The sequence below is a fragment of the Salvelinus fontinalis genome, chromosome 2 (assembly GCF_029448725.1).
Source record: "Salvelinus fontinalis isolate EN_2023a chromosome 2, ASM2944872v1, whole genome shotgun sequence".
In the NCBI taxonomy this organism is placed as follows: domain Eukaryota; kingdom Metazoa; phylum Chordata; class Actinopteri; order Salmoniformes; family Salmonidae; genus Salvelinus; species Salvelinus fontinalis.
Genome location: NC_074666.1, coordinates 20,315,636 through 20,341,971, shown reverse-complemented (window position 1 = coordinate 20,341,971; position 26,336 = coordinate 20,315,636). Strand labels below are relative to the sequence as shown.

The 26,336-nt window shown below is 43.4% G+C and overlaps 1 protein-coding gene across 1 annotated transcript; it reads left to right on the top strand.

The window, feature by feature from the left end:
* The first annotated feature begins 355 nt into the window (after positions 1-355).
* LOC129868638 (fibroblast growth factor 10-like) lies at positions 356-23,280 on the top strand. Its single transcript, XM_055942793.1, has 3 exons — positions 356-1,523; positions 21,104-21,207; positions 22,389-23,280. Exons 1-3 carry the CDS (start codon positions 1,199-1,201, stop codon positions 22,578-22,580), a joined length of 621 nt encoding a protein of 206 aa, XP_055798768.1. The 5' UTR covers positions 356-1,198; the 3' UTR covers positions 22,581-23,280.
* The last annotated feature ends 3,056 nt before the right edge of the window (positions 23,281-26,336 follow it).

The following is a 26,336-nucleotide window of genomic DNA, read 5'->3' as shown; positions in this document are numbered from 1 at the left end:
GAAAAAAATGGCCTCTCACACACACACACACACACACACACACACACACACACACACACACACACACACACACACACACACACACACACACACACACACACACACACACACACACACACACACACACACACACACACACACACACACACACACACACACACAGGCAACTAAGCAACAGAGAAAAAAACTCACACACATAGATCTTCAAAGCCACAAGTTTCATAGACTGACAATTATCCTAAGAGATTACATCTGGGGGATTGCGTCAGATAAATAAGGTGAGAAGAGGGGCAAGACTCAGTCACCTCAGCGCAGCAAGACAGACACAGACACAGACACAGACACAGACACAGACACAGACAGACAGACAGACAGACAGACAGACAGACAGACAGACAGACAGACAGACAGACAGAGACAGACAGACAGACAGACAGACAGACAGACAGACAGACAGACAGACAGACAGACAGACAGACAGACAGGGATAGCAGCTCAGAGAAGAGAAAAGAAGCAGCACTCCACCACTCCACTCAAAGGGACTTGGCTCAGAGAGACGGAGAGAAGAGAAGGAGAGCTCCAGCTCACACTCTACTCTAACTCAGAGGGACCAAGGACACAGAAAGCCAGCGCTACCGCTCTCACTCCCTCACATAGAGGAGCACAGCACAGCAGAGAGAGAGAGAAAGAGAGAGAGAGATACACTTCAGCGAAGAGTCTCCATTGCACAGACAAGTGACTTCAGAGAAAAAGCCAAAGAGAACAGAAGAAAACCAAGGATTACGTGGGTCCGTTTTTCTCCCCTCCTTGGATTCTTCATTTTGATGAGAAAAAGCTTTAGTTTTTCTGTTTAGAAATTGTTTATTTCATTCATTTTTTGAACATTTTTGCTGTCTCCCCGTACCCTCTTCTAACCCTCCCCTTATCTCATCCTCTCCAGAGGTGGTAGAGGTAGTTTCTCATTTGTATTTAATGAGGAGTGAGTGGTGGAGGGCGAGAGGTGCTTGTTCCCCAGCAGAGGTGTTTTGAGTTATGGACGTTGACACATTCCTTTGGAACACGAGAGGAATAAGCAGCAACAGTGTTGTCGTCGTCAGCCGCCGGGGGTTCCATCTCCCGCTCTCAGCCCCTCTCCCTCTCCCCTCTCCAGCATGGTCCTTTCTGTGAGCCTCTCTCCAGTCCTCCCAGCTCCAGTACAATGTCCAGATGGACAGTGACTAAGGGTGCTGCCGCCTGGTCCTGCATTCGTCTGTCCCTCATCTCTACAATGCTCATCCTCCTGCTCTACCCGTTGCCCTCCACGTGTCATCACAATGCACCTGGGGTCGCCACTCACTCCGTGCTGCGCTTGCCCAGGGTGGCCAACACCTCTTCAGCCACTGTTGTGGGGAGGCATGTGCGCAGCTATAACCATCTCCGAGGAGACGTGCGCAAGAGGAAACTCTACTCCTATCAGAAGTTCTTTCTCAAAATTGATAAAAATGGCAAAGTCAATGGCACCAAAAACAAAGACGATCTCTACAGTAAGTAACCCCATAAAATATGCACTCCCTCAGCTTATGTTCTGAGTTTGGCTTCTTTTCTCTCCCCTCTCACATGTGGGTCCCATAGAGTTTGTGGGGTGGTGGTTTTCCCCCATTGTTATGGTATTGCTCTCAGATTTTTCTCCACTGCACATTCACACATAATAGGAACCTAACCTGGTATTCTGGTGGGCAGCAATGGTGGGCAGCATAGATCATGAGTAGCCTGTGTTTCGTGTCTCTCTCTCTGCCTGGGCAGCAGAAGGTTCTGGAAGCAGCATGTTTGTTGTCTCAGTTACTCAGTGTACTTTCCTTTAGAGCACGTCTACTGGAACCAATTAGAAATAGCCTGAAGAACCCTTTTGTCTCTGAGCAAATATCTCAAAATAAACATCATCCCTGTATGTTTTCTTTTGTGACTTATTATATCACTTTATTATAGGTCATAATACTAGTGATAGTAGTGGCATATATAATGTTATCAGTGTTTGAGGTTTTCATCAACCTCACCCCTTCCCAGTTGCCGTAGCCGTGTCCTTTACCCTTTATGGGCACGGCTGACATGAATCTCTCTAAGTGCTTGTCCATTCACACGCCCCTGCTGAGAATGACACCTCAGCTCCTTGTCATGCTGCTCAAAATGCTACAATTGCCTGCCTGGGTGCCGTAAAGTTTACTATGCAGTGAGCGATACACCAGACACCCAGGACAACACTCGCAGCACCTGACCGCCACAGTCTCTCTGACCAAACTGGCCGTGCACTTTCTGAACTCTGAACACACTGTGGCCCTAATAAAAGAAGGCTTTGCCATATGGAGCCCATGTGGTGTGAGGCTTCTCCTCACTGACAGGCCCACTCAAACGCTGAGGCTGTGCAAGACATGGCTGAAGGAATTTCAATTAGCAGAGCTTCCTCTCGCCTTCAGCGCTCACAGCGCTCACAGTTCAACCATTAGAATCAGACGTGTCAAAAAACACCAAAAGTTCAAGCTTTGAAATCAGGTCACGACATTAACACCCAGGCGTTGAATACTTAGATAGTTTGAAGTCACTTTACAATATTCTATAGGGGCGTCTTTCTAGTTTATGGAAAGATAGCGGTAAAAAAAGAGAGAAAAAAACTAAATAGAATACTGACTATTTTGCGGTGAGTGTCCAATGCATGCTGCATGTGAGTTGTTCCCGCCAATAGCCAACCACATGTGAATGTAATGCGGTTGTCATTTGCTCCCACATTGACCTTAGGCACAAGTCTGCCTGGTAATAATGCTGAAACCAGATGCACAGAGCACTTCTTGGGGAATTCACATCCCATGCAGACCTAATACTATCCCATCTGAAGTGTAGCTAGACTGGGCCAGGAATGTCTGGGAGGGGGGTTACTCGCCACTTTTTTAGCCTCTAAGGAGATTTATACACAAAAACATTTTATATGAATCTAAAAGTAAAATGCCCACCAGGTTGCAGCAATGTCCTGTGTCCCGCTGACTTGAAACCCATCAGCTTGTGGTGAAAAGTCAAAGATGTGGCACAAGACGTGGTGATAAGCACGTTTTGGTTAATTTATTCAGAAACTGTGGAAACTACAGTTTAAAAACCAGGTCTCCTGGTTTGGTCCTAGAAAGGGGGACTTGTTGACTAGTGTAAATGTCTCAAGGTAGCAGGAAGATTGAGAGCTGCATGGTAATATTGCTATATGTTGGTGGTGATGATAAAGATGCTGGGGGAGCGATTGTTTTCTCCTTGCTCTGCAGTTTGTCCAGTCATAAACCCTGACAGTGGGACAGCTGAAAAATGATCTTTATTGAGCAGTGGAAGGGACATTTATCTGAGTACCTGTGCATCTAGCCTGTCACCTTCTATTAGTCTTTTAGTAGCCTGCAGCATCATGGAATTAGTTTTTTTGTTCAAATTAACAAAATATCAGAAGACTTTCCTCACCAGGACAGAGATGTGATGTTCTGTGCTGAAATAGGTTCACTTGGAGTGTCTCCAGAAAAATGTGTGAAAATGTGTCATACTTTGTGAGGCAAAGCAGACATTGAGTAGGTGTGTCTGTCTGTAAACTTAGATGTCATGGTAGACTGATGCGTGGCAGAATATGGTGAAATTGGTTCTAATTACACAGTGTGGGACCAGTAGACATTGCCTAGCCAGGCCTCCACTGCCCACAGAATTGTAGCCTGTTAGGGTCTTTAGCCTCTGCAGCTTTGATGTGCCCATGTACGGAGGCTAAATGTTTACGTACGGTAGAATCAAAAGCCAAATGAATGAAAGATCTTCTAATTAAATTAAATTAAAAGTCTGATAACATATCTTTCTGGAGAATGATATGATAATTAGTGCATGCTTTTGTTTATTTGTATAACCGTAGGTCAGTTTAAGCCAGACCTTTCAAGAATCATGGCACATTTCTTTAGGTGCAGGGTGAGAGTTGGTCCTTAGTTAAATATTCTTGGTACAAATACCTAGGTAGGACACACTACTTGGGCACAAACCTGGTTTCTTAGAGCCTCTTTGTGTGCTGTGTTGGTCAGGTCTGTGCTGCAGCCTGGCAAGTCTGTTACCCAGCCCCTTTCTCTCTCTCTCAGCCGGGCCCTCCACAAAAGACCCATCTATGTGCTGTTTGAAACCCAATCCAGCCCATATTGTGTGATTCCCTTTCAGAATCCATCTGCACAGTATCACTTTGTCACACTGTGTTAGCAGATATTACTCTCCAGTATTAGAATAGTATAGCACTGCATGTGTGAACCAAACAAACAAGCTTATTTTCATACTGAATCATCCAATATGTCCAATCTTTTTTGTGTTTTCTTATGTCACCAAGCAATAAGAAACTGTTTATAACAGATGGGCGTCTTTATCCTTAGTCATTCTCTCGGATTTGACATCTGGACCCCTCTCCTCTCCCTTGCTTATCAATGAAACAAACTGGAATGGAATAAAACACCCTCTAATATACTTAACTCACCCACAGTGGACTATGGTCGGAAGTTATATACTGGGGGATGCTGGGGAGGAAGAGGGCCTGCTAATGAGCATCATTAGACCCTGACAGTTTTGATTGAGGGGACTTAGCAGTTTAGGGTTCAACTGCAGGTTGGATTGTGAGCTCCCCAGTCAGTCTCTTTCCAATCATGTTGTCAACTTTGTGGGGTGTACTTCACGGAGGGGACAGGCAAGTAGCCATCCATCCCCCTCTCACCCCATTCAGCCATTACTCGAATCTGATGGTGCTTAATTAGTATTACAGACGATCTCTGCCAAAACGGGCTGTTCCCGAAGCCAAACTCATTTGTTCGTGTCAAGTTCTAGGGTATTAAGAGAACATTGATGTGTTGTGCTCCCAGATGAGATGATGGTGTATAGCAAACGCAGTGTGTTGGTAGTAGCAGCACTTCATCTGTCATGTCATGGTTCACTCCTTTCCTTATATAAGGACCCTATACATGATGTTTTTTCATTTTATATTGCATCATTTGATACAGATACCTCTAGATCCTATATTCAACTTGCACCATGCACTTTTAACTGATGCCTTAATATACACTACTGGTCAAAAGTTGAAGAACACCTACTCATTCAAGGGTTTTTCTTTATTTGTACTATTTTCTACATTGTAGAATAGTGAAAACATTCTGGTGAAGACATCAAAACATCAAAAATAGTGAAGACATCAAAACTATTATAAAAATATTGATAATACAGAAAATATGATAAAAATCAAGGGCTTGTTTGGATTTAACCAATTTCAAAGATTGTTTATATAACTTGACCTCCTTTAAGAAGACAGTAAACAGGGGGGTAGTTAAAAAAAAGACATGTTTTGCCATGATGATGAAGTTATTATATCTACATTCAGCTTCCTGTCCTCCATTAGAAAACCAAACATGATGTCATTAAATGTTAAATGGGTATGAATAGATCATTATAGGTACACTACCGGTCCAAAGTTCTAGAACAACTACTCATTCAAGGGATTTTCTTTATTTTTACTATTTTCTACATTGTAGAATAATAGTGAAGACATCAAAACTATGAAATAACACATATGGAATCAAGCAGTAACCAAAAAAGTGTTAAACAAATCAAAATATATAAGACCCTATAACTATCCAACCTTTAATAGTGGGTGTTATCCTCTGCTGGCCTGGCTGGCTGGATCTATCGCAGGATGCATCTCTTTCTGAGAAGATTTGTGAACGGAAATGGTTCTGACAAGAGGTATCATCTTAAGTGTTGCAAATTAGGTCTTAGTGTACAGCCCTCAAATTAAACTCTGGACCTCAAAGCCAGTTCCACTGCATTTTTTCATGGTTCCCCTCTTATCAGATTCAGATTGTTTAATACTCACATGTACAGGGTTGCAGATGTGATTGCAGGGTACAGTGAAAATCTTAGACTTCGAGCTCCAACATCAGAGACTGATTGAGACCTGGGACACCAGGTGGGTGCAATTAATTACCAGGTAGAATAGCAGGCTCCGGACCTCGTAGGGTCAGAGTTGAATACCTCTGGCACAGAGGATGGGGGGACTAGGTAAATCTAGAACTTTTATGGTTCCACCAGATCCTGGATGATGGAGGACAGGGGTTCTGATGTTCCATGGCTCAGCATTAGAACCATGTCTTAGCAAAATAGCAATGGAATAGGCTATAGACTAGTGGTACCTTTGGCAATGGACTAATATGATTGGTTGGTGATGATCAATCAAAAGGGGCGAGTGGAAGTTGTAGAAATATTTGTTTTCCTAATAGTTATGTGTTTATGTTCCCTTTTTCTCAGCCCATAATTACAGTTATTGGCTCTTACGTGCTTCTTCATGAGCTTTGTGGTGGTGTTGAAACACAAAGCTGTGTGTTCCCTCACTGGTTTGCATTCTCTTAGCAAGTGGAAGTGTGGTTGTGTGTCTCTTGATAATGTGTTTATGCGAGGATAGAAAAACACCATGATGTGAAATGAGTTCATGTGTAAGTAAATGTATGTTGTAACAGCACCCGTCTGCACCACACGGATGGTACTCTCTCTTGAGTGTTCTCCTTCTGTCTGTGGTTATAGTGCACATTTATGGTTCTCCTGGGAAATCTTAACCACACAGGCAATAAAAGTGAGTTATGAGGAGTGTGTGGATGTACAAAAGGTTAGTGCCAGCGTTTATTTTTATTATATTTGACCTTCGTAGACTTTCTCTTTTCTGATTCATAAATAATGACTGACTGTTTGACCAGGGGTTTGGAGAATGTGCATTCCAGCAGTTCTGAATGATGTCTAATTTACTGTTACGTCCTGTCCTTTTATATTTAGTATTAGAAGCAACACGTTTAGGGATTATTTTATTCTAGACCAGGGGTGTCAAACATATGGCCCGTGGGAAACAAACTCAATCTACTTTAAAATGACTAAAACCAAATCTAAACTGTGTAGAATGATAATGGACCTACATTCATACAGTTTCTTGACTGTGTCCAGCTCGCTAATAATCACCTAAATGAAAGCTAGACATTCAGGGAGCATCAAACATTGCAAAAACGATAGATAGAGGACAAGTTTTGTTACCTTTTGACGACGAGGAAATATAACCAATTTTCAGTGATGCCCTCTGGACCTCGTTGAAGACCAAATGCCGCCCCCAGGGGAAAATGAGTTTGACCCTCCTGTTCAGGATTCAGGATAAATTATTACACATGAGTATTTGTTATTTCATAGTTTGATGTCTTCACTATTATTCTACAATGTTGAAAATAGTAAAAATAAAGAAAAACCCTTGAATTACATTTGACTGGTACTGTAGGTTCTGGATGGCAGGAAGCTTGACCCCAGTGATGTACTGGGCTGTATGCATTACCCTCTGTAGCACCTTGCGGTCGGATGCCGAGCAGTTGACATACCAGGCAGTGATGCAACCGGTCAGGATGCTCTCGATGGTGCAGCTGTTGAACTTTGAGGATCTGGGGACCCATGCCAAATCTTTTCAGTCTCCTGAGGGGGAAAAGGTGTTGTCGTGCCCTCTTCAAGACTTTCCGTGGTGTGTTTGGACCATGATAGTTTGTTGGTGATGTGGACACCAAGGAACTTAAAACGTTCGACCTGCTCCACTACAGCCCCTTCGATTTGAATGGGGACTTGTTCGGCCCTCCTTTTCCTGTAGTCCACAATCATCTCCTTTGTCTTGCTCACATTGAGGGAGAGGTTGTTGTCCTGGCACCACACGGCCAGGTCTCTGACCTTCTCCCTATAGGCTGTCTCATCGTGTCAGTTATCAGTCCTACCACCGTTGTGTCATCAGCAAACAACTATATGTTGTAAATAACGTTTCCCACATTTTCGGACTACTTAACAACTATTGATATAGAATACCGGAGAGTTACCTTAAGTCGCAAAGAAAACCAGAGGTGCCTCCACTATTCTAGCACCATTTCAACTTCAACATTTCAAAATCACCTATGATTAGTCTAATACAGTGACAAATAAAAAACAAAAACAATTTAGTCCAATCAATGTAAGCTAAATATCAGGTGGCTGTCAATTTTACTGATTTCTGTGTGTGTGTGTGTGTGTGTGTGTGTGTGTGTGTGTGTGTGTGTGTGTGTGTGTGTGTGTGTGTGTGTGTGTGTGTGTGTGTGTGTGTGTGTGTGTGTGTGTGTGTGTGTGTGTGTGTGTGTGTGTGTGTGTGTGTGTGTGCGTGCGTAAATTAGTGGTGAAAAAGTACCCATTTGTCATACATGAGTAAAAGTACAGATACCTTAATAGCACAGATACCCAGTAAAATACTACTTGAGTAAAAGTCTAAAAGTATTTGTTTTTAAATATACTTAAGTATCAAAAAGAAATGGAATTGCTAAAATGTACTTAAGTATCAAAAATAAAAGTATAAATTATTTTTATTTCCTTATATTAAGCAAACCAGACGGAACAATCTTCTCGTGTTTTTATTGACAGATAGCAGGGGCACACTCCAGCACTCAGACAACATTTACAAACTAAGCATTAAAATGTTGTGTTTAGTGAGTCCGCCAGATCAGAGGCAGTAGGGATGACCAGGAATGTTCTTTTGATAAGTGTGTGAATTGGACCATTTTCCTGTCCTGCTAAGCATTCAAAATGTAACGAGTACTTTTGGGTGTCAGTGAAAATGTACGGAGTAAAAAGTATATTATTTTCTTTAGGAATGTAGTGAAGTAAATGTAAAAGTTGTCAAAAATATAAATAGTTAAGTTAAGTACAGATACCAAAAAAAACTACTGAAGTAGTACTTTAAAGTATGTTTACTTAAGTACTTTACACCACTGCCCCCTACACCCCTACACCCCTCCACCCCTACACTCTCTCCACCCCCTACACCCTCTACACACCCAGGTCGACAGACTTGTGTTGACAATTTCTGACTTTAGACCTTTCAGACAGTATCTCCCTTATCACAGGGGAAGTTGGAGCTGTTTAAAGAGGTTGTGCATTCACATAGATTTGTGAAGGCCTATTACAGAAAAGTTCAAACTTCATCATTTTGCTCATCTTCAACTAACCCCTGAACCCCTCTCAGGAAAAAATGTTGATCGGGGTAGCTTAGCTTTGTCTTCAAAACATCTTCTTCTTGTTTCTGCCCCCTCATTTGCCCTATTTAGAGTTCAAAATGGAGGTATGGCGGTCCAGATGTATGCCTAACCTTTAACCCCATTACTTAAAGAGAGGGTCATTTGTGCCAGGGTTAGTCTAAGGGGGAACACAACTGTCTCCTCACTATCATTGTGTCCTGTCTGTCTCTAACAAGCTGCAGTCAGAGTAAAACAGAGAGCGAGAGAGAGAGAGAGAGAGAGAGAGAGAGAGAGAGAGAGAGAGAGAGAGAGAGAGAGAGAGAGAGAGAGAGAGAGAGAGAGAGAGAGAGAGAGAGAGAGAGAGAGAGAGAGAGAGAGAGAGAGAATGTGGTGCAGTGGTAGAAAATTATGATACCAAATTGTCATACTTCAGTAAAGTAAAAGATACCTTAATAGAAAGTTACTCAAGTAGAGGTAAATGTAAATATAATTGCAAAAATATAGTTAAAGTATCAAAAGTAAAAGTGTAAATAATTTCAAATCCCTTAAATTAAGCAAAGCATTCAAAATGTAACGAGTACTTTTACAATATTTGCTTTATGAATGTAGTGAAGTAAAAGTAAAAGTTGTCAAAAATATAAAAAGTAGAGTACAGATACCCCCAAAAAGTGTAGGAGTTAAGTGTAGGAGTTAATACTTGTATTCGCGTTGTTTTGCAGTGGATAAATGTTAGTTCACACAGGGCCTTGACAACTTGTGACAGCTAAACTCAGCTGAACCTCTCATTTATATCGCCACACATGAACCCCAATAAATGGTTTGACTTCCTGCAAGGCTGTTTAAAGGCCCAGTGCAGTCAAAACTCAGTTTTACCTGTGTTTTATATTATATAGTACAACAGCTGATGAAACTAACACTGTAAAAGTGTGAAAAAAATGGGAAAAAATTGATTTGTTATTTCCTGATAGTTGCTGGTTGAAAATACAATCTACACAGGACCTTCCGTGCGGTACATTTATTAATGCACCAACAACAAATAGAGTTTGAAAACTCTCTGCCATTAACACCTCGTTTTCAGTTTTCCCCTCCACACTCAGACCACTCCCAGACAGTCCTAGCAAAATAATTGCTTGAGAAATAGTTTTTTGCTAAAAAGCCATTTTTGCCATTTTTAATGGAAATCAATTACAGTAAGGTACTTAATTGTTACCCAGAAATGATTTGATATTGATATAAAATCGGCTGCATTGGGCCTTTAAGTACTGTTTCTACTCAAAATTCAAATAAGGAAAGCTAGCAGTCTATGTGGTGACTCTTACCAAATTCGCTGGGGACAAGGGGAAACTGAGGCATGGCTCTAGGGGTCACAGTTTTCCCCTATTCTTTAAAAATCATTATTTAAGTATATTGTTTCAGCACTTTCCTGATATTCACCCATCAATTTACTCTTGTGTCAATCATTGACTCATCTGAACATGTTTGAAATAAGACTCAGATTACGTGAATCGCATAGTTCTGCCACTAAACCATCCAGCCACCTCTTTATTCTGTCTTCCAGCAACCTCTCAGCCCTTTGTAAACTCCAGTTTTCTTCTCTGAATGGATTATTTACCATGGAATTTTAAGTTGGCAATCTTTATTTTGATGAACTGGTTTTGAGTTTTCAATGTCTACCTTATTTGCTGAAATAGTGCAGATTCAAAGCCCTTACAGACATGCAGGAATGTACTTATTCCTTAAACCAAACCAGAATGTCAAAGGCTCACAATTCGTCAGAATGATTCAACAGAAGAGCAACCGTTGTACAGACTGTCAGCTCTGCAATAGTATGTTGTTGCCCAGAGCCCAGGATTGGTAAAGCTACATGGCAATTTCTCTTTTTTTGGAAGATGCACTGCTAAGTCTAACTTGGATAGGCCAATGTAGTTGAATGGTAAGCTGTCCAGGGAGGGAAAAGTGAGCATGTTTCATGTGTCTGGGTGCTGCAATGTTACAAACATTCACTAGGTCAGGTCAAAGTTGCAAATCATCGAGAACCACAGACATTACAACACATTCAGAGATGTGTACACACGCACACACACACACCGAGTGTGGTGGGACAGATGGAAGTTGGTGAGCGAGAGAGGAGAGAGAGTCTTAATGGAATCATCAAAGGTAGCTCAAGGAGACCAGTGCTCCGACCAGAGACGCATCTGGAAGGTCGTCCCATTTTAAAGGACCAGGCAGGAATGCCAGCTAATTACCCATTGCATGCGTGAGAGGGGGGCTGTCCCTGGGCAACTAGTGGCTGGAGCAGGAGCCCTGGATCTTATCCGTCACAGATCCTATATCCCGACACCCACTGCTTTACTGGCTACTAATGCAACACGTTCCCACACTGGGCCAACACTGGTCCAACACTATCCCCATCCACATGGATGACTGCTCTCACATTTATAAGGGGGAACAGAGTGTGTGTGTGTGTGTGTGTGTGCGTGCTTGTGTTTTTGTGAATGTGTCACATACTCAATACCTGCCCTCAATCTGGAGGGATCTAAAACAACAAACAACAAACAGAAAACTATAACACAACAGACATAGGAAAAGCTGTTGATGCACTTTCAGCAGGAAATGTTGAAAGTTGTGGTGATAGGTCTGGAGCGGATTAGTTTGTTAGGCCTACCGCTTGAGTGCTGCAGTGCATGGGACTTTTCCCAGCAGTAAAAAGGCATCTGGACTTCAAAAACATGGCACCTTAAATCCCAATGACCCCAGGTTCATTACATAGCATGACGTAAAGAGTCTATAAAATGTCCAGAACAATTGGAATCACAACATTATGTTTACGCATGCATACCGTTTAGAAAATTCAAGAAAGGTTCTTAATTACCTTGCCAGATCAAACCCATAAACACACATTCATACCACTCAGTGCCCAATGACGTGTTTTGACATTTACCGGCAAAGATTTGGTGCTATACCATGCTGTAGAGCCAATAGCATTGGGTAAATCACATTATCGGAGAAGACTGCATTTTTTTCTAAACCAGCGTGAATATCAACATGCATTTAATTTGGTCTTCAATGTGCTTAAAACCACCATGACATAATACACAAGTACTGTTACCCGGGATGGTAAACTGATCTCAAACCATGCTAATGTGAATGTTCTGTCTCAGAAAAATGTAATGCTATCTGTTGGCTGGAAAACAGAGCTCTGGTATTTAAAACATCACATTTATACTCAGTACAGGTGAATATTTTCTTCCAAATATCTGGATTGTCTTTTAATCATGCTTTGGTGCCATGTTTAAAATCACACACAGCTTGACAGTGTGGTTTCAATGTTACTCCCCTGTGTAAGACTGCCCCTAATGCTGAAGCTGTTCCATGGAGATGAACCCCTGTGCCATGGTGAATTTGACAGAGCATCAATCAGGCTGTCACCAGTTGTCAGAGGGAAGATCTCTCAGATGTTAGTCACTCTAACCTCAAGGAACGCATATCAAACTTGGAATTGTTGAAAAGTGAAAACAAAACCTGGAGTGTTTTTATACTGAAACCTAACGGTTTTACAATTAAAACGCAGATAAGTACCTTGCCTTCTCACACCCAGTTGTAGGCCATCCAATGGGAGCAGAGCAGCAATATAATCTTAGGAAGGGCCTAGAAGATAAACTGCGGAAACACTTCCACAGCCCTCTTTAACCTTAAAGTCCTGCTCCAGTCTCCTTTTCAGCTAATTTATCACCTGAGTTAGTTAACAACAGGCACATCTCAATAGGTGGTCAAGGTAAGACATAACATGGCACAAATGGGGGAGGGGTCTTTCCTCTATTGTTCCTCAAGCACGGAGGGATGCCAGTGACATCAGAGGGCACCATCAGGCCAACTCCTTGAAGTCTGCACAAAAACACACTATTTTGTTCTAAACATTTTTTTTCCCCCATGAAGTGTGTGTACATAACTGTATTTATACATGGGATCTTGTTTTTCAACAGGAAAAGTAAAAAACTGGAGTCACCCCTAACCATGTTTAGGAGGCAGGGGGAGTGTGTAGGGGAGGTGAGGGGTGTAGAGGTGGTGGGGGTGTACAGGAGTTGAGGGTTATAGACGTGGTGAGGGGTGTACAGGAGGTGGGGGTGTACAGGAGGTGAGGGGTGTAGAGGTGGTGAGGGGTGTACAGGAGGTGGGGGTGTACAGGAGGTGAGGGGTGTAGAGGTGGTGAGGGGTGTACAGGAGGTGGGGGTGTACAGAAGGTGAGGGGTGTAGAGGTGGTGAGGGTGTACAGGAGGTGAGGGGTGTAGAGGTGGTGAGGGCTGTACAGGAGGTGGGGGTGTACAGGAGGTGAGGGGTGTAGAGGTGGTGAGGGGTGTACAGGAGGTGGGGGTGTACAGGAGGTGAGGGGTGTACAGGAGGTGAGGGTGTACAGGAGGTGAGGGGTGTAGAGGTGGTGAGGGTGTACAGGAGGTGAGGGGTGTAGAGGGGGTTGGTGGAGGAGAGCTGTGCTGCTCTGCAGTGTAATGAAGCCGGTCCTAAAGAGAGCCCAGACTCCTCTTCACTGATCTCCCAGGAGCCTGGGAGCCAGAGTCCTGTGGAGGCCAGATCAAAGGTGTGAAGCACTGCTGTCAAGAGCCAGCTCAGGGTCAACACCTGACCCCCAGCCCCACTCCCTGCCCTGCCACTACCCCAGTCACACCTCCTCAGCCCCCTCCCCTGCCACTACCCCAGTCCCCCTGCCCAGCCCTCCCCAGCCCCCCTCTCTGCCTCCCCATCCCTGGCCTGCCACTACCCCAGTACCCTTCACTGCCACTACCCCAGCCCCCTGCCTTGCCACTACATCAGCCCCAGCCTCCCTGCCCTGCCACTACCCCAGTCCCCCAGCCTCCCTACCCTGCCACTACCCCAGTCCCTTAGCCTCCCATCCCTCCCACTACACCAGCCCCAGCTCCATCCATGCCACTACACCAGCCCCAGCCACCTCCCTTGACACTACACCAGACATAGCCCCCTCTCCTGCCCTTGCCACTACACCTCCTACCACTGGCCCAGCCCAGCTCTAGCCCCTCCTACCTACCCCTGTAGAGTTGTGAACCAGCCCACTGATAATATGCTTCGCCAACAAGTTTCAGACCCAATCCCAAACCCCAACCCCAAACCGTGCCTCTTTAATAGGGCCTGAGCTGTCTCTACACCCCAGGATCTGGAAGGTTAATTGGAAAGACATGCCTGTCATGGGGGCAGCAATTTGGAGTTCCCAGGACAACTATGCACACAGTCTGGGGTGACAACATTGGTGGTCTTGTGGCATCTAAGCTGCTTGAACTGCAGTATAGAATTGGTGTCTGGTGTTGATGAGAAAATGTAAGTTTTCTCTTAGAATAGGGCATGCATTGTATGTGCTGTAGTAGAGTCTAGGGGTAGAAATGGGGAGGCTTAGCAGTAAAGTCGGCTGGATGAAGCAACAACTGTTTAGGTAATTATGACAAGATGTGATAATGAGAGTTCTGTCACCCTGCCAACAAACCACGTCCCTCTGTGGAGATAGAGGGTCCGTGGGCAGGGACGGGAGGAGAGAGGCCACCTACAGAGCCTAGGGTATAAGGCAAGGCTGCTGCCAATGGGAGTCACACCAGGCAGATGACTCGACCACCCAATGGACAGTCAGTGAACAGAACTGAACAGAGCCACCAGCTGTCTGCTCTTCAGTAACCCTGTAATTAGCAGACCTGGCCTCTGCTAATGGTACTGTAGGAGAAACCCCAGACACACACATTACTCAAATACTGTGAACACATCAACCAATTGAGGTTGAAAGAGATAGAAGTCACGACTTACCTTATCCAAACCAAGGTATTTCAGAAATGTTTTACCTGAGCTCATACAATATCACAATACACCATAAACACACTACCCCTTCTTCTGTGCAGTGGTAAATTCCTTTAGTGAGGCAAGCAAACATTGGACCACAAATCTAGGTAGCACAAAGACAGTTTCATACAGTGAAATGAGGCGGAAAACTGATTTTGGACTCTGTTAAAGTCTTGTCCATCTCTGGAACTAACCCTTCATTAGCAATGAAGAATGCAGTCGACTGTTACAGGATCTTGAGGCCTGGTTTTACTGAATCTGCAATATAAAACTAACACAGTCCTGCTATATACACAGGTGTTTTTCTTAGTAGTTTCAGAAAAATGTTGATTGCAGAATGTCAGCACCTTATTTTCTTGTTCATTAAGAAAACTCTGGTTATTACACTTTCAATATTGGTCATAAAACTTAAAAGTCCACCCTCACAAAACAAAAATGTCAGTTTTGGTCGACGTGCCAACAACAGGGAGAAAAAAACAACCCCCAAACATAAAAAGAAAACAGATTGAGGAGGAAGCAACAGGGGCAGAAGGAAGATGAACAGACGTAGATGCAGTTAGAGATAAGAGAGGAACAAGAGAGAGAGAGATAAACGACATAAAAAGAGGTAGAGTAAGGATACTAATTTTACTGTTGTGAATGAAGGGTCCGACGAGAAAATGGGTCTGGCCCTGTGCTGTGCTGTGTTGTCATATTACAGGGGAGCTAGAATTTTAAGAGTTATTTTGAACCAGTCACTCTTGCGCAGATGGTGAAGGTGTTTGTTTCAGTTTGTGTGTTTAACTGTGACTGTGTACAGTAGGTGCAAGTCTATGCAGTGTGTTGTATTTCCACACAATTTCATTATTTACATTACATTTTAGTCATTTAGCAGATGCTCTTATCCAGAGCGACTTACAGTAGAGTGCATACATTTTATTACATTTTTACATACTGAGACAAGGATATCCCTACCGGCCAAACCCTCCCTAACCCGGACGACGCTATGCCAATTGTGCGTCGCCCCACGGACCTCCCGGTTGCGGCCGGCTGCGACAGAGCCTGGGCGCGAACCCAGAGACTCTGGTGGCGCAGCTAGCACTGCGATGCAGTGCCCTAGACCACTGCGCCACCCGGGAGGTCATTATCCCAAGTAGGCTCAATACACCTGTATCATTTGGCATTGCCTCTCTCTCCCTGTGTCTCTCCTTCTCTCTCTCCCTCTGTCTCTCCCTCTCACTCCCTTTGATAAGGAATTATTCCTCTCTAATCTGACTGACTGTCATCCAATCATCCCCCCTTCCCATCCCCTGTTCATGAAGCTGGGGAAGGCAGAGGAGCAGAGAGCAGGCCGATAGCCTTAACACCACTCAATAGCTGTGTGCAACCAGAGCCCATACGGAAGGGGCTCTCTCACGCCCGCCATGTATAGAGAAGCCTGTCTAATCTGTCTGTTGAATGGTGGCCACACTGCTTGTTCTGCCGGTTCACAGGTGCAGATAAAACCTCTCTGCCTTTTGAAATATGTCTATACATATGCAGGATCTGAATTTGAGCCAGTTCCCTACAGCAGGAAAATAATCCTGCAGCAACATAAACGAAAATCAAGTCTGAAATTTCAAAGTGGAAATCACAAACTTCAGGAGACTTTTAAAACCTCAAATACACCACAAGTTTAACATTTCCTGCATTGCAGGAAAGCTCTCCTGCAACAGTGTGACCAAATTAAGATCCTACATCTGTATGTTTTCACACTCCTCCTTTGGACGTTTTTGTCTTTGACTGTAGAAGGAAAACTAGGGGATGGGAAGTCTGACTAGAAGTCATGACCTTTGAGTAGAATCAACAGCTGCAGACTGTATTGGTTCTAAGGTGAAGTTGGTTTACACGGAAGTCCCTGGCAGGGGTAGACTAGAGTCCCCAAGTGAGATACTCTTCCTAAAAACTGTTAACCATAACATGTAACCCAGTACAGTACAAGCACAGAACACATAGTCCAAAGAGGAAGATACCACTGATCAAAGAACCCTGCAACATCCCTCCTAAAAGAAAATCAAATCAATTTGTATTGGTCACATACACGTGATTAGCAGATGTTATTGTGGGTGTAGCGAAATGCTTGTGCTGCTAGCTCCGACAGTGCAGTAATATCTAACAAGTAATATATAACAAATTACACAACAAATACCCAATACACACAAATGTTAGTAGGAATGAAATACAACTATATACAGTTGTGGCCAAAAGTTTTGAGAATGACACAAATATAAATTTTCACAAAGTCTGCTGCCTCAGTTAGTATGATGGCAATTTGCATATACTCCAGAATGTTATGAAGAGTGATCAGATGAATTGCAAATAATTGCAAAGTCCTCCTTTGCCATGCAAATTAACTGAATCCCCCAAAAACATTTCCACTGCATTTCAGCTCTGCCACAAAAGGACCAGCTGACATCATGTCAGTGATTCTCTCGTTAACACAGGTGTGAGTGTTGACGAGGACAAGGCTGGAGATTACTCTGTCATGCTGATTGAGTTCGAATAACAGATTGGAAGCTTCAAAAGGAGGGTGGTGCTTGGAATCATTGTTCTTCCTCTGTCAACCATGGTTACCTGCACGGAAACACGTGCCGTCATCATTGCTTTGCACAAAAAGGGCTTCACAGGCAAGGATATTGCTGTCAGTAAGATTGCACCTAAATCAACCATTTATCGGATCATCAAGAACTTCAAGGAGAGCGGTTCAATTGTTGTGAAGAAGGCTTCAGAGCGCCCAAGAAAGTCCTGCAAGTGCCAGGACCGTCTCCTAAAGTTGATTCAGCTGCGGGATCGGGGCACCACCAGTACAGAGCTTGCTCAGGAATGCCAGCAGGCAGGTGTGAGTGCATCTGCACACACAGTGAGGCGAAGACTTTTGGAGGATGGCCTGGTGTGAAGAAGGGCAGAAAAGAAGCCACTTCTCTCCAGGAAAAACATCATGGACAGACTGATATTATGCAAAAGGTACAGGGATTGGACTGCTGAGGACTGGGGTAAAGTAATTTTCTCTGATGAATCCCCTTTCTGATTGTTTAGGCCAACCGGAAAAAAGCTTGTCCGGAGAAGACAAGCTGAGCGCTACCATCAGTCCTGTGTCATGCCAACAGTTAAGCATCCTGAGACCATTCATGTGTGTGGTTGCTTCTCAGCCAAGGGAGTGGGCTCCCTCACAATTTTGCCCAAGAACACAGCCATGAATAAAGAATGGTACCAACACATCCTCCGAGAGCAACTTCTCCCAACCATCCAGGAACAGTTTGGTGACGAACAATACATTTTCCAGCATGATGGAGCACCTTGCCATAAGGCAAAAGTGATAACTAAGTGGCTCGGGGAACAAAACATCTATATTTTGGGTCCATGGCCAGGAAACTCCCCAGACCTTAATCCCATTGAGAACATGTGGTCAATCCTCAAGAGGCGGGTGAACAACCAAAAACCCACAAATTCTGACAAACTCCAAGCATTGATTATGCAAGAATGGGCTGCCATCAGTCAGGATGTGACCCAGAAGTTAAGTGACAGCATGCCTGGGCAGATTGTTTGAAAAAACGGGTCAACACTGCAAACATTGACTATTTGCATCAACTTCATGTAATTGTCAATAAAAGCCTTTGACACTTATGAAATGCTTGTAATTATACTTCAGTATTACATAGTAACATCTGACAAAATATCTAAAGACACTGAAGCAGCAAACTTTGTGAAAAATTATATTTGTGTCACTCTCAAAACCTTTGGCCAGGACTGTACATATGGACGAGCGATGTCAGAGCGGAACGGACTAAGATACGGTAGAATACTATAGAATACAGTATATACATATGAGATGAGTAATGCCAGATATGTAAACATTAAGTGACTAAGATACCGTAGAATAATATAGAATACAGTATATACATATGAGATGAGTAATTGCAAGATATATAAACTTCATAAAGTGACGAAGATACCGTAAAATAGTATAGAATGCAGTATATACATGTGAGATGCCTACAGGCAGCAGCCTCTAATGTGCTAGTGATGGCTGTTTAACAGTCTGATGGCCTTGAGATAGAAGCTGCTTTTCAGTCTCTCGGTCCCAGCTCTGTACTGACCTCACCTTCTGGATGATAAAGGGGTGTACAGGCAGTGGCTCGGGTGATTGATGTCCTTCCTGTGCTGTAAAGTAGGTGTCCTGGAGGGCGGGTAGTTTGCCCCCGGTAATGTGTTGGGCAGACCGCACCACCTTCTGGAGAGCCTTGTGGTTGCGGGTGGTGCAGTTGCCGTACCAGGCGGTGATACAGGCCGACAGGATGCTTTCAATTGTGCATCTGTAAAAGTTTGTGAGGGTTTTAGGTGACAAGCCAAATTTCTTTAGCCTCCTGAGGTTGAAGAGGCTCTGTTTTGCGCATTCTTCATCACACTGTCAGTGTGGGTGGTCCATTTCAGTTTATCAGTGATGTGTACGCCAAGGAACTTGAAGCTTTCCACCTTCTTCACTGCGGTCTCATCAATGTAGATAGGGGGGTGCACTCTGCTGTTTCATGAAGTCCACGATCATCTCCTTTGTTTTCTTGACATTGAGTGAGAGGTTGTTTTCCAGGCACCACACTCCCAGAGCCCTCACCTTCTAAAAGTGGGTCCCCCCATGTCTCAGGCCGCCCATTAAATCACCCCAGAATGGCAGGATGTTAGAAATGTGTGTCCAAGGAGTTGAGAAGAGGGATGGCTCAAATGAAAGATGTCACAGGGGAGGAAGAGTGAAGGTGAATCAGTACCAACTGGTCCCATTAACTACCCTGACTAGCCTGTCAAAGGCCACCTTATGAGACAATATCTCCTCTCCTCTGACTCAGGCTAAGAGGCTCCACACTGGGCCAGACCAGCCACCAAGGCCCTGCCTACTTGCTTGATACAAAGACCCACTTCCACCAAAATTAGTTCTGAGCTAATCCCCTCTAACCCATGATAGCTTTATGGGTTTATGCAACTGACTTCAGGATGAAGGCGTGGGGAAAAGGAGACTAGTTACCACAGCTTTAATCAGTAATTGGTTCAAGAAACATTTAGACTGCAAACTGATACTTACATTTCGGCTTTCCCCAGCGTGCCGCTCCGAAAACAAACAAAAGTGGAGAATTTTTTTCCGAGGCTTAGCCCTGGCCAACACCTTCCACTCAGGATTTATGGCCCGTTAGCATAGGTATGAAATGTCGGCTCAGGCTCAGCCTGTCTGTTTTCCATGACTGGCACACAGACACACAGCCAGGCAGCAAATTAGGAGTCTGTGGTTTTCTGAGGGATCAAGCAAAGATGACAGTGATTATTTAAAACATGGGCAGGGATAACAGGCAGGGATAACAGTGTTAGTTGACCCCCAGTGTGGCTTAGATGGGATTCTGTAGTGTAGATGACTCAATAGGTTCAGTAAACGTACTGGAAAGAACTACCTACAGTAATTTACAACATCATGGACTACAACATACTGTATCCCATTACAGATGTAGGATCTGTATTTAACCTTTATTTAACTAGGCAAGTCAGTTAAGAACAAATTCTTATTTACAATGACGGCCTACCCCGGACGACGCTGGGCCATTTGTGCACCACCCTATGGGACTCCCAATCAAGGCCAAATGTGATACAGATAGATTCAAACCAGGGACTGTAGTGACGCCTCTTGCACTGAGATGCAGTGCCTTAGACCGTTGTGCCACTCGGGAGCCCAATCTTAATTCGAGCCAGTTTGCTACAGAAGGAAAATAATCCTGCAGCAACAGGAAATGTGAATTATTATGTTAATTATAATTCATGGATATTTTTGTAGGGATTGAGGTTGGGCAAATCAAGTCTGAAATTTCTAAGTGGAAATCACAAACTTTAGAAGACTTTTAAAAACATAAATACACTACAAGTTTGCATTTCATGCTTTGCAGGAACATTTTCTGCAACAAAATAGTGATAAAATAAAGATCCTACATCTACAGTATACATTAACTGTAACAGTTACTTAATCAACTGGCCTGCCTGCATGCTACAACAGAAAATAAACAATTGAGCCTAACAACTCTATGCAGTCAAAACAGAGACACTGCTAGCTTTTTCAAGCATTTCAATGACTCAATGACTTCTATCACATCAGTTTATTGGCCTGGTATAACTAACTTAGAATGTTTCTGTGTGTCCGTCAGGTGTGCTGGAGATCAAGTCAGTGGATGTTGGGATCGTGGCCATCAAGGGGCTCAGCAGTAACTTTTACCTGGCAATCAGCAAGAAAGGAGAGCTGTACGGCGCGGTAAGTTTAGCCCGTCATGAAATTCACACACAGAATAACAATATCCCTAACAAAAACTGGAGCTAATTATTTGGTTGAGTATGCAAACTTCCCATTAGACTGATTCAGTGTTCAGAACACTCACTAGTTAGATGCCAGCTAGTGTTTTCACACTGCCACTCTACTGCTGAAATCAAGTCTCCTTTGATGTTGTGAGAGCTCTGCTCTCCCCTGTCCTCGGGCTCTTAGAGAAGCCTAAGGTTGTTTTAAAGGACAGTTCCACTCCACTGCCCATAAATAATCCCCTAGCACAAGTCGGCCCGGCCAAAAGAGATGTCGTCTAGAAGAAAGTAAGGCGAGGCGCCCCTATCGCCCCTCTTTCCCAAACACACAGATCCTCCCATATACCACACCATGCTTGTGCTCCGCTTTATTCAGACCAGAGAAACACAATGCAACAGCTTCTCCATTCTACTAAAAGCCCTCAAGGGCTACCGGCACTGTTTCATGTGCTCTCATACAACATCATCTGAAACATAACAGTGAAAGGCTGTTACTACGGCTCTCTCAATAGTGAAATCAGATTAAATGAGACACAAAAAGAATTCTAGCTAGGAAAATAATTCCCAATGACGTATTATACTATGTCACACTAAAGTACTGTCATTCATTCAGTAAAGCTTTGGTGGCTTGTCTGTCCCTCATTAAACAAGCATTACATTCTGATAAGCTTGTTCTAACTTCATATACTGTATACCATTTGGTGGGAGATCATTTTCACACACGTTTCCATGAGAAAGAGGTAGCCGACATGAGTTAAACACACTAGGCAAAAAAAATATTCTCATATGCTTTGGGAACATTCACTTTACTTCTGGAACTAATTAGCTGTGGCTCAAGAGCATTTTGGGAAAGGAACATTCTTTACTCGATCACAACTGTATTCATTTTCGTGTCTAGTCAGAACACTGAATGACAAGAGCAGTCTGTTAGAAGCCTGATGGAACCCACTGCTGTCATGACTCTGCAAGTCTGCATTTACACTGTTGTTTAGCTTGCCTTATTGGAGCCAAACAAACTGGATATCTGGATGGGAACTTCTGCTTCATAAATAAACTATGCAAATGTGACCTCAGTTCCATTGCCTGTGCTGCTACAGTTGTTGAATCACTCACAATTTGTTTTTATTGTTTGTTCTCCAGAGGGACTTTGGTGTTGACTGTCGGTTGACCGAGCGGATTGAGGAGAACAGGTACAACACCTATGCCTCAGCAGAGTGGCGGAACAAGAAGAAGCCCATGTTCGTGGGGCTGAGCGCCAACGGCAAGCCCATGAGGGGCAAGAAAACACGAAGGAAAAACACTGCCACCCACTTCCTGCCCATAGTGGTGTAGCCACCTCATTGGACAGTTCCTTCCCCTGTGAATGTTTCACTGCACTGAGGAGAAAGACCGGAAACCTTCAAAGACATAATGGAGTCATATGGAGTCAACTTTTGAACTCATTATCATGGAGTCTGACTAATGATGTCACATATTTGTTTTTAAGTTATGAGTCGGCACAAGAGAAAATATGAAATGTTTTTCTGTGCCAAATAATTTTCAATTAATGAACTGTTGGAGACAAATCTCAATACTGAATAAGAGGACAAAAAAGGGACACTGATTCCAACAGCGTCACTGAAGACAGGGTCAAAGGGCAGAGTGTATCGTGTGTATTTGTCGTTGTGATGATCTGTCGATGCAGTTATTTATTCTGTAGTAACTGATACGAGGAACTGAAATTGACACTCAAGCTTTGTGACCCAGTGAAGGGCTAGATATACAAACAGACAGACACATTACTGGAAGCACTTGGGTGACTAAGATGTAATGAAAGAGAAGCTGGGCCTTGGACTGAGTCAAATGCAGAGAATTTAGTCATACAAGCACCATAGCATAAACAACCCTTACAAACATAATTAACATGTAAGTTCACTGTATTGGATATCTCTATTCCTTTACCTGACTGCTTTAAAATAAATTATTTATTTTATGTAATATTTAAAGAAACCAAAAAGACAAAAAATATGGATGAACAAATTCTTTTTTTATCATATATGCTCTTCTTTTTAAATACTAATCTATCGTTTAAACATGAATCAAATAAATATATTTCTCTTTACCATGTTGAATTGTCTCTTTCTAGGTTTGCACCTATTTATATCACAATATCACAGCTTTACAGAGCACATGTTATGCACTGTAGGTCTATACTTAAGCAATAAGGCCCGAGGGAGTGTGGTATATGACCAATATACCACAGCTAATGACTGTTCCTATCCACTACGCAACGCGGAGTGCCTGGATACAGCCCTTAGCCGTGGTATATTGAAATATATCACAAACACCCAAGGTGCCTTATTGCTACTATGAACTGGTTACCAACATAATTAGATTAGTAAAAATAAATGTTTTGTCTCCCCATGGTATTCCTAAATTCTTTCATAACTCAGGGATTGACTTTGAGGTTCCACGGTGGAAAATGTTGACAAACAAACAAACCTCAAACTGGGTTATATTCTGTCCAAGATTCATATGTCAGCCAGTGTTCTAGAGAAAACATTGAGCGGACTTTGAGCAGCACGCAAATGCTTAAATCCTTAAAAGGGGAATTACAGATAAGGTAAAACTATGGACGTTGGACATCTACAGCCCACAGAAATACAAAAAGTGATAACCAGCCAAAGAAGAATACATACAGGAAATACAATATCCCACTGGGCACAGACGTCAATTCCACGTTCCACTGGGAACAGACATCAATCTATTCCACGTTGGTTCAACAACATTTCATTGAAATGACGTGGAAACAACATTGATTCAACCAGCGTGTGCCCAGTGGGAGGGCAGTTTCAGTCCCCTTTACAGATCTTGCAGTTCACAAAATTGCAGAGATCATACCAAAATCAAATGTAACATTTCAAACAGACGGGAAGGATTACTGCATAGTTGCATAGTATAAGCACTTTATATTTGCATATAAAGGATCTGATATACTGACGTCATAAAAAGAGAGTTTGCTAAATTGTGAGTATGTCAGTTGTTTTCACATTTCAGCACTGTTAAGCAGATGACATAAAGTGGTGCTATGGAATTCTTCATCGTTTCAAATCAAATCAAATGTTATTGGTCACATACACATGGTTAGGAGGTGTTATTGCGAGTGTAGCGAAATGCTTATGCTTCTAAACTCAGCAAAAAAAGAAAGGTCCTCTCACTGTCAACTGTGTTTATTTTCAGCAAACTTAACATGTGTAAATATTTGTATGAACATAACAAGATTCAACAACTGAGACATAAACTGAACAAGTTCCACAGACATGTGACTAACAGAAATTGAATAATGTGTCCCTGAACAAAGAGGGGGTCAAAATCAAAGGTAACAGTCAGTATCTGGTGTGGCCACCAGCTGCTTAAGTTCTGCAGTGCATCTCCTCCTCATGAACTGCACCAGATTTGACAGTTCTTGCTGTGAGATGTTACCCCACTCTTCCACCAAGGCACCTGCAAGTTCCTGGACATTTCTGGGGGGAATGGCCCTGGCCCTCACCCTCCAATCCAACAGGTCCCAGACGTGCTCAATGGGATTGAGATCCGGGCTCTTCGCTGGACATGGCAGAACACTGACATTCCTGTCTTGAAGGAAATCACGCACAGAACGAGCAGTATGGCTGGTGGCATTGTCATGCTGGAGGGTCATGTCAGGACGAGCCTGCGGGAAGGGTACCACATGAGGGAGGAGTATGTTTTCCCTGTAATGCACAGCGATGAGAATGCCTGCAATGACAACAAGCTCAGTCCGATGATGCTGTGTCACACCCCAGACCATGACGGACCCTCCACCTCCAAATCGACCCCGCTCCAGAGTACAGGCTTCGGTGTAATAGTCATTCCTCCGACGATACACGCAAACCCGACAATCACCCCAAGTGAGACAAAACCGCCACTCCTCAGTGAAGAGCACTTTTTGCCAGTCCTGTCTGGTCCAGCAACGGTGGATTTGTGCCCATAGGCGACCTTGTTGCCGGTGATATCTGGTGAGGACCTGCCTTTCAACAGGCCTACAAACCCTCAGTCCAGCCTCTCTCAGCCTATTGCGGACAGTCTCAGCACTGATGGAGAGATTGTGCGTTCCTGGTGTAACTCGGGCTGTTGTTGTTGCCATCCTGTACCTATCTCACAGGCGTGTTGTTCGGATGTACCGATCCTGTGCAGGTGTTGTTACACGTGGTTTGCAACTGCGAGGACGATCAGCTGTCCATCCTGTCTCCCTGTAGCGCTGTCTTAGGTGTCTCACAGTCCGGACATTGACTGCCCTGGCCACATCTGCAGTCCTCATGCCTTCTTGCAGCATTCCTAAGGCACGTTCACGCAGATGAGCAGGGACCCTGGGCATCTTTCTTTTGGTGTTTTTCAAAGTCAGTAGAAAGGCCTCTTTAGTGTCCTAAGTTTTCATAACTGTGACCTTAATTGCATACTGTCTGTAAGCTGTTAGTGTCCTAACGACCGTTCCAAAGGTGCATGTTCATTAATTGCTTATGGTTCATTGAACAAGGATGGGAAACAGTGTTTAAATCCTTGACAATGAAGGTCTGTGAAGTTATTTGGATTTTTACAAATTATCTTTGAAAGACAAGGTCCTGAAAAAGGGACATTTCTTTTTTTGCAGAGTTTAGATCCAACAGTGCAGCAGTATCTAACAGGTAATATCGAAAATTTCCACAACAAAACCTAATATCTAACAAATTCCACAACAAAACCGAATACACACAATCTAGCGAAGGAACGGGATGAGAATATATAAGTATGAAATATATTGATGAGCAGTGACTGAGCGGCTAAGATGCAATAGATGAGTAATGCGAGATACAGTTGAAGTCGGAAGTTTACAAACACCTTAGCCAAATACATTTCAACTCAGTTTTTCACAATTACTGACATTTAATCCTAGTATAAATTCCCTGTCTTAGGTCAGTTAGGATCACCACTTTATTTTAAGAATATGAAATGTCAGAATAATAGTAGAGAGAATGATTTATTTCAGCTTTTTTTCTTTCATCACATTCCCAGTGGGTCAGAAGTTTACTTACACTCAATTGGTATTTGGTA